The following is a 9,540-nucleotide window of genomic DNA, read 5'->3' on the forward strand; positions in this document are numbered from 1 at the left end:
AACAAAATCGGCCCAAAATTTTGGCCTATCCGGGCCCAATATAATAGACTGATTTTAGGTCCCGACCCGGTCCGAATTTTCTCTCTCCTCAAACTCCAAACCTGTGCTCTGCATCTCCTTCTTCCTCCTCCCGCATTTTCCCCCTCTTAAAACCCTAACAGAAGCAGAGTCTCGTAACTGTAGTTGTATCTATAGTCGCCGCCGCCGCCACCGCCGCCGCCATACGTTGCAGAATTTTTGAAACTCTTCTTGCGATTTCAGCTATGGAGGAGAGAGTGAACAATGGCGCAATTCCTCTTGAGAAAGTTCACAAGTGAGTTTCCGAATATTTTTCTAATAAATTTCCACGAATTTTCTTTATTTTTCATCTGTATGAACTTATAATTATGAGGACTATGAATGAAAAATTACACACTCCGTATTTTGTTTAATTATCTGAAATTTCTGGTCTTGAATTTGAGTATTTTTTGCCGTTTGTGTTGCTTGAATTTGCCAGAGAAGTGCCTCAGCTGATTGCTGTATTGAAAGAAATGAAGGAAGGTTTAGATATAGTTACAAGCAAAATTCAAGCGTTGACAGTTAAGGTGAGTGATTGTTTATATACTCCTCCATCCCTAAATGATTCCCCCCAATGCTTTTATTCACTTAATTAATAATTGTGTATACATATAACCAAGTAAGGTTTGGGACGAACAAATAGAGACATACATTTATGGTATACGGGTCAATCTTTTAGGTAGGCTGATAGATAGGCTTGTTTTGTTTGATATATTTGTTAGTTTTAGCAAATGTTTTAAGTTGTTTGAAGAGCTAAACACACTGCATTTCTTGTAGTTCCATCAATTGTAGCAAACATCTTTCAATTGTGTGTTGAGAAACAAAGCACATTATGCTTCACACGAATCACACCCTTGATTTTATTTAGTTATTTAGAGAGATGAGGATGGACATATATTAATAGAATTTTTCAGTAGGAGATGAAATTACACGATGCCTTCATTCGTTGTAAAGAAAGTTGCCCATAAATGTATTTTAAAATCTCCATACAAGGCGTCAAGGTTATCGTCTCTGATATCTTGGTTTCAATGTATTAGGTAAAGGCAAAACAATATCCCACTGCAGATGGGGTAAGCTATCTTGAGGCAAAGCATCTGCTGCTTGTAAATTATTGTCAATCACTTGTCTATTATCTTCTCCACAAGGCAAAGGGATTATCAATAGATGGGCATCCAGTTGTCCGGAGTCTCGTAGAGATACGATTATTTCTGGAGAAGGTATATCTGCTTATATATTTTTCCTGGTCTTGAGGGTTAAGTGACTCCACTGGAGCAAATCATGAATTTTGTTTGTAAAATTTCTACAGATACGCCCCATAGACAAGAAATGTGGCTATCGATTTGACAGGCTACTAACATCTGCCTCAACCAATGCTGTGAAAGTAGACGTGACTGAAAATGTAGCAGATGCCACTCAGAAATCTGAGGATTTGTTAAAATGCCGTCCTAATCCAGACATGCTTGTTAGCAAAGTTCCTGATATGGACAATGGGGTAAGTACATATATTGCCACCAGCAAGTAGCCTATATTAATTATATGAAAATGAATAGGATGGGATAATTAAGTTTGAACTTTCAGGATCACGATGGTATCTACCGGCCTCTCAAAATTGCTCCTGTTACGATGGAGGCAGACAAGAAGTCTAAACAGGAGAGAGATGCTGAGAGAAAAACGAAGAACGATCTACGAAGAGTTAGGCAAAATGAATATGTTAGAAGTTTAGTGGATGATCTAGAGGGGAGACCTGAAGAGGTCAGTTTTCGTTCGATCGCTTGGTGTGGTTTGTTGGTGTACATTGGGTACTTTTGTGCTGAACTTGCTTTCTTTGTTTTCTGTCACACAACCACAGGTGAGAGAGAGGGTTGGAGCTGAAAGTAAAGATTATTCTAATTTCGCGGCGAAGTGGGCGAAACGTGAACAGCAAGAAGAGGAGATCTTTAATCGTGCTCCCATTACGAAGGCCGAGAAAAAGAAAATGAAACAAATAATGAGATCCAACGGGTATCTTTATTCTATTTAAAAATACTATTCTCAGTAGAGTTATTGCTTCATTGATATATAATGTGTGCTATTATTGAACTTGCTTTCTCTGAATTGTAGGCTACAAGGTTTGACTGATGATTTCCATGATGAGATTAAAGGCTTTGCAATGGAAGATGATGTTGATGAACGAAAGGAAACAGGTTTTGGTACTGCCAGCAGCATGGAAAGAAAACACAAAAAGCGAAAGGCATGTATTTAGTATTCGTATATTTTTAAAGTTAATAGTTTTTTTAGACTCCTTGACACCCTACGTGGCTAAAAGTCCTTATTACTTCTAATTGCAGCTGAAATATGATGCTTGATACCTTCATCTTACATAACATAATTGGTTGTTTAGTTCATAAGGAAAAATATAAGTAGACACACAAATTTGGAAAGCTGTTTGTTCAACAAAAACTCTAGGACAGATCAAATTCCCGCAAAATTTGGAGAAATGGCTTGCATAACTTCACAAGGTGAGTGGATCTGGGTCTACAAACTATAGTTCACCAACCATTTTAGGTACTCGCTACGAAATGCAACTTCTCGAGAAAGAAAGTTTTAGGAAGACACCCATTTAAACTACCACATAAAAGAAAGACAATTTCATCCTAAAAAGTTGTGCACTTCTGTACATTTGAGCAAAACTGTCTCCATGAGGAGACATTAATATAGGTTCAGCTGTTAAGTCTGCTGTTAGGAGAGCAACATGCCTTTTCAAACACAACACCTTCCTACCGTTACCTCTCTTATGGATATTATCTTCTTCTTGGAGCACTATTCCTCACAATTTTTGACATGTATTTGCAAAACTCAGCAAACACCAGCATTTTCCAACTAGAAGATGAAGACTGTGAATACTAAATGACCAACATTACATGTTGGAGTGGAAAGTGAGACCTACATGTGTTTTAAGTGTAAAGTGAGACCACGCAAGTCCATATAACAAACCATAGATGTGCTGCCAGTCGGCACCATGAATGACAGGGAGGAAACCAGGAACAAACACCTACCTATCTACCATCTCATACTTTGGGCTGAGTGCTGTTTTAGAGATGATTAAATTAAATGTTATGCCTTTAGTGTTTGCTGCTTTTTAGTTAGGAACTTCTGGCCTTCAGGAAATTTGTATTCAAATTGAAGAGATACTAGATGGACTTTGCTTTTTCTCTCTTTTATCCCCCAATTACCAATAAATTAAGAGGTGCTCAAGTATAGAATAGATGGGGGAGAGTTATAGATGGAAAGATGTACAGATTTGATGATGGGACAGAGAGATTGGACTGTGGATGATTAGTGAGTTAGCCTACCTTTTGAGAACTGGAGAGAGTGGAGGGTTCAACCTATTTTTGGAAAAATGAGGTTGGAAACAGAGAGTAGATCAGTGGTGACTAAGTTAAGAAGATGGGCAATTGAGTGGTTCTAGAGAGTATTACAGAAGTATGTGATACTGTGACCCTCCAAGGCATCAGGTTTCCTGAACAGAAAATTTGGTTCTGATTCCACTTTGATAGAAATCATAGAACTGAAGCATTTAAAATTTGGTGTTATACCTAAATGGCCGGTTATATGGACTTGTGTGGTAGTAGAAGAGTCTAAACAGGTGCTGTGCCTTTTCTTCTTCTTGTTCACAAAAACGCCAAGGAGCATCCGTTGAACTCCGCTTCTCATCAGATTTACTTTGACTACTATAATGGCATGCCAAAATATACCATAGGAATATCTACCATTCTGCAAGATGTTTAGACCCCGTCTGCATTTTGATCATTTCCGCTCTTGCTAAAGGATTTACCTGAAAGAAAAGTTTACCCAATTTCTAGTGTAAAAATATTCAAATAGAGAATGTCATCTTTGGGTTCTTCTGGGAGTTCCTTACATAAATTTGCAGTTGTATCCTTTTTTTGAGATTACTTTCTAATTAGGATTCCAACTAGGTTTGTTCCTCCCGAGCATACTCTTTATCCACATCTTTTTATCAATTGGATTATTGGACTTCTGCACTTTGTATTCCTTTCATTCCTCAAGAGAAGCCTCTTGTTGATATGATAACACTTCGCTGTTCTGTGTTCACTGTTCAGCAGACACTGCAGTTTTGAGTGGAAACTCGAGATAGTAGCAATTGATGATTCGAATTGATTCGCTAGTCTGCTCATAATCAAAGCGTAGTTGATATTGCTATGCACTTTGAATTCCCAGTCCTAGTTTCTTAAGCACATGTATAATCTCTGTTTGTGACTAGTACATTCTACCTGTAATACTACCAAAACTTTGACTTGATTTAAGTCTATTTTGTTGACATGGAAAGTGATGTAGTAAGAGTAGCCATCATACATGATGCCATATTGCCATGGTATCCAATCAATTTAGAAGGAAAAATAATCAACTTCAGCTACCTTTTATACAAGATTGCCAGAAAATTACTATCCTGGAAGTCTAGAACCACCAATGTTTGGCATACAAGTGTTTACTAAACTTGGAATGGATTGTTTAGATTTATAACCTTGTCATAAACTACAAAATCAAGAAATGATAGATAAGGTGGAAAGATAAAGATGGTATTGTCTGTGAGAAAGTTTGGGGCTTTTTGAGAAACTCACACTGTTAAGATTTCATATCTTCCGCCGTGAGCATAATTTTGGATATAGTACGGTAGCCATGCGAATAGAGGAAAAAAATGGGGTTTCAAGGGGATAACCTTAAAGTCCCCATTCGGGTGGGAAATGATATAATGCTCATCTGTAGTTCCACTTATCAATACCATGAATGACACTGCTAAAATGCTTTGATTTACTAGTTGAACGAACATTGAGATGAAATAACCAGTTGACATGATCACAGACTTTGTTTGTGTCGATCTGATTGTTGGTAAAGAAGTTTTTCCTTTTCTTCTCTGTTTGTTCACCAGTTGACATGATGGTTGGTAAGAAGTTTTTCCTTTTCTTCTTTGTTTGTTCACTGCACATTAGTAACCCACTTGCAAATGGTGTTGCACGAGCTAATTAGGCATAATTGGCTCACTTCTCTGGATATTTTGTCTTTGGAATCAACACTGTCAGTGTTTGATCTGATAAGATTATAAGATACCAAAGCATGGATAATCCTTGCACTTGATCACTGATTGACCAACAAAACCCCCCTGTGTACCCTCGAGAGCTATGAAGTAGAGCCATCAGCTCCGGGTAATTTTGAACTGTGTATGCTAAAGGAGGTGATTTTTGTAACATTTTTTCAGCTGCATTCAAGGGTGACAAATATAATTCTCTAAACACTAAAGAGCAATATGTTACACATAGAGATCGGCAATAAGAAACATACCAGAGTAGTTGTGGTTTTGTTTAACTGATGCATGTTGGTCACTTTTGCACTATGGCCATGCTGGCGAATATCAATTGTAGCTTAAAGAGTAGTACTCCATCACTTCCTAAATAAGTGTCCATAATTCTAAATTGGGCGTTCCCTAATAATAAGTGTCCACTTTTGGACATACACTTTTCCCACTTTTCCATAAATCATGATTGTTTTTTCTTACGCATTCTACATTTTTCCTACTTTTTCTTCCCCACATCCACTTTTATTTGAACTTTATCAATCCTTTGCCCAAAAAAACACTTTCAATCATTGTTTTTCTTACACACTTTTCATTATTTCCCTCAATATGGACACTTATTTAGGAACGGAGAGAGTAGTAAACAATCGTGGCATTCCTATTGTTAAGAAAATTGTTTAAAGACAGCATTTAAAAGTGTGCATGTTCAAATATCAGTACATGAGTATTTTTTTGTTGGCCTGGTCTTTGCGCGCTTCTATATTCTTTGATCTATGATGGAGTTGGATCAAACTGAACTCAGATACTTTCTCCAGGTTTCAGTCTAACATTTCCCTATTTCTTGCAGAAGCTGTTTTGATAAATGACTTTTTACTTGCTGGAGAATGAGACTGATGCAACGGGGGTGTATTAAATGAAGTATCTTTCTGTGTCTCGTTGTCTTGCTATTTATCAATGACCAGTTTGTTGCGTCCGTGAAATTTGTGAGCTTCTTCCCCAATGACGGAAAGGTCTGGAACTTGACTTTAACACAAATCACTGATGGTGAAGCTGATAGGAAATGCTCTTGTTCAGCAGAGAAACATATGATATAAGTTTAGGAAAAGTTTTGCACACTTCTTATGTTTATTTTATACCAGTATGTTGTTAAGCTGTTTTAGGCTTCTTTTGGTGATCCCTACAAATATGTAATCGGATGAAGGTTTTTATGAATGAATTCGGGCATGATCAATTGATTTTTTTTTTCTGTATGTATACATCAAATTAGCCTGATTCTGTTTAATGTTCACCTATGCCTTGTGGGATTGGACCAGTTCCATAGCAAATCGTAAAGAAACACTTGTAAATAGATTTTGGAAAAAGAGGTCAAATTGATTAATGAGGACGATGGTTGTTTTAAATATAGAAAGGTCAATTGTAAAGACTACACAAATCCTTGTGTTCAAGCACTTGGAAGCAATCAATCATGAAAAATACCAGAGTACCTTACTTTGTAAATCCTATGTTCTTATTTACACGATACAATTTTGGACATTATTTACACAAGCTCAGTCGACTTTATTTTGTTGATATATATACTTAAGAAAAAACAAAGTCGTGTGTAATCTTATTGGATCCGCCTCAAAATATCTTTTAAATATCAATTTTGTTAATAATTAAAGATGTTAGTGTTTAAAATCGTGTATTGGCAAGTGTGCCTAAATAATTATTATGTCATTTAAAAAAGAATGAGATAAAGTATTTGTTAAACCACAGATTTACATCATTTACGATTGACATAATGTCCTTTGTGTTGTCCAAAAAACACAATTGTGACGTAAATGATAGATAAAACTACGAAAACTAGGTGTGGCTTTCGGGTCTTTTCTTGTTCTTAATTTCCACGGAGTAGGTCACACGTTGAAGGACACTATTAAAAATGGTTGTGGGCTAGGTTGACTTCGGGTCATGTGTTTGAACAGGTAGGGCCCATGCAAAATCCACTTGTCTCGGACCGGGTCGTATAAGGCCAAAAATTCAAAATGTGACCGGAACCACGTGATCTCATAATATGTCGGCTGTCATGCCTAAATCAAAGTTTACTAAATTAATAAATATATGGTTCTTTATCATGTCTGATCGGGCCTCTAATTGGCCCAGCCCACAGCCTCTTTCGATACTATTCCGCTTAATTTTGGGGTTTGCATTGTTATTTAGTAAAGGTGTGTGTCGGATTGAGGTTAGATCAAGACCCAATTCATTTGGATATGGTCATGTTCGAGTGAAAAGTATTTCATATTATGGAAATAAATCAATTTTCAATTACTTGCATATTTATTTTGGTCAAGCGGATTTCTAATCGTGTCACAAGTATGAATCGAATTTAGGTAAGACGTCTATATTTACTAGTCATATTTATGATTAGGGCCACAAGATTAGACTAATGACTACGATTACTATCTTGCTTTTTGCAACATTCTGTTTTTAATCAGTTACGCAAATTGTGAATAGGACCAGACCATGTGGTCAATAGTTTCCCACCAAATAGCAACTAGCAAGTAGCAACCAAGTTGGCCCAAAAGATTCCATGTTTTGGCAATTTGGCTTGACGATTGTGACAAGTATCTTGAATAATTCCAACCAAAAACAAAATTGTTTCGTTTTTTCCATGGAACTAATGATTTGACAGCAGGTTTACTTTTCAGAAATGTCAAAAGTTCCATGAACTATTGCAAACAATAACAAAAATTAACCATAAAAAAGTTGAGAATAGACACAAATTTTCCAATTTAGCTGCTAAATATCGTAATTGATTCATGGCGATAGTATTTGTGGCGCCTTTTTACTGGAATACACTACAAACTTCGAAATGACGAAATCTTAAAAGAGGAAAATTAAAATTAAAGCAACATTGATAACTAGAGAACTTATGAATTTACGCTAACAATTTGAAGTAACAGTCAGCAAATTCCGATAATAATAATCATCGAAATCGAAATCGAAATACCTAATTTGACGACGACGTCGATTTACCTTTGGTCATCATCTTACGAAACTCCTCGTAGCTAACATTACCATCGCCATCAGCATCAACAGACTGAATCATCTTCGAGCAATCTTCAACAGAGCAACCCTCACCGAGTCGACTCAGAACGAGATGTAGCTCAGCAGCAGAGATCAAGCCATTTTCATCCTGGTCATACATCTTGAACGCGTCATGAAGCTCCTGCGACCCGGATTCATCACCTTCAACTTTGCGAGAGCAGAAATCGGCGAATTCCTCGAGGTTAATGAAGCCATCGCGATCGGTATCCATCTCCTCCATCATCTGCGCAACTTCTTCCGGTGAGGTTTCCGATCCGAGCGCCTTCATAACGCCGATGAGTTCTTCAGCGGAGATTTTTCCGTCGCCGTTGACGTCGAATCGGTCGAAGACTTTCTTGACCTCCGCTGTGTCAGAGAGGTAAACGGAGGAGAGAGAGTGTGATGAGGATTTGTTGCTGTTTTCTTCAGTAGTGGTGGTCGCCATTGTTGAATGCTTGAGGTTGCTGTTTCCTTTCTGGAGATTGAGAGATGTAGAAGGAAGATGAAGAGTTGAGGGAAGTGTATAAATAGGGAGAGAAAAAAAGGGGAAGGAAGTGCGTAAGAGAGAAGCACGAGTTTGCGGTTTAAGGAAGACGCGTGGTATTTAATACGCGCTTTACGCGGTTTCACTTCGTAATTTTAAAGCTGACTTTTTTTATCATTTCTTTTTTTAAAGGAGACTTTTACCTTTTTTTTTGGACCATTTTTAAAAATAAAATAATTCATTAGAGATAGTTCGTACTAAAGATGGCTGTGGCCCGCCTCGGCCCGAGGCCCGACTCGAACCGACACGAAAAAAGTCCGGTCCAGCATAGGCACGAAGTTGTGGACCGTGGGGCTGTGTCGTATTTTTTTTTTTGGAAAAAGTACGATACGACAAAGCAACCGACACGACAAAGCACTAAAGATGGCCCACATCCATCCTTTTTATTATTTTCTTTTTTAAAAGTCACATTACCTTTTATTTTACCATTTTGTAAAACTAATTCATCAGTTCGTACTAAAGATGGTTGTGGGCCAGTCCGACTTGACGCCAGACTTGAACCGACATGAAAAAAAGTTCGGATCGGCCCGGGCACGAAGTCGTGGGCCAAAGGTCGGGCATGGGTCGCATTTTTTTTGGAAAAATCACGACACGACTCGACCCGACACGACAAAGCATGTTAAATTTATTAAAGTTAGGCTTAGGCACGATGAACTGACACGACAAACTATGAGCTTGGGCCTCGTTTTGAACTTTTTAGCCTGGCGCGACACAATGCATAGTGGGCTTGGCTTGGGCCTGACCTGTTTAGGCCCATGGGCTTGGCACGAAGGCCGACCCAGCTCAGCCCATAGGCAACTTTAGTTCG

At 37.9% G+C, this 9,540-nt stretch overlaps 2 protein-coding genes across 2 annotated transcripts; one reads left to right on the top strand and one right to left on the bottom strand.

Annotated features, from left to right (window-relative positions):
• The first annotated feature begins 74 nt into the window (after nt 1-74).
• Nucleotides 75-6,356, top strand: LOC110793460 (uncharacterized). Its single transcript, XM_021998366.2, has 8 exons — nt 75-313; nt 497-584; nt 1,095-1,274; nt 1,364-1,549; nt 1,636-1,809; nt 1,907-2,058; nt 2,158-2,287; nt 5,973-6,356. The coding sequence occupies exons 1-8, from the start codon at nt 264-266 to the stop codon at nt 5,982-5,984; spliced, it is 972 nt and encodes a 323-aa protein (XP_021854058.1). The 5' UTR covers nt 75-263; the 3' UTR covers nt 5,985-6,356.
• Nucleotides 6,357-7,867: 1,511 nt separating this feature from the next.
• On the bottom strand, nt 7,868-8,762 carry LOC110790115 (calcium-binding allergen Ole e 8). Its single transcript, XM_021995174.2, has one exon. The coding sequence runs from the start codon at nt 8,631-8,633 to the stop codon at nt 8,112-8,114; it is 522 nt and encodes a 173-aa protein (XP_021850866.1). The 5' UTR covers nt 8,634-8,762; the 3' UTR covers nt 7,868-8,111.
• Nucleotides 8,763-9,540: the final 778 nt, after the last annotated feature.

This window comes from Spinacia oleracea, chromosome 2, assembly GCF_020520425.1.
Source record: "Spinacia oleracea cultivar Varoflay chromosome 2, BTI_SOV_V1, whole genome shotgun sequence".
NCBI lineage: Eukaryota > Viridiplantae > Streptophyta > Magnoliopsida > Caryophyllales > Amaranthaceae > Spinacia > Spinacia oleracea.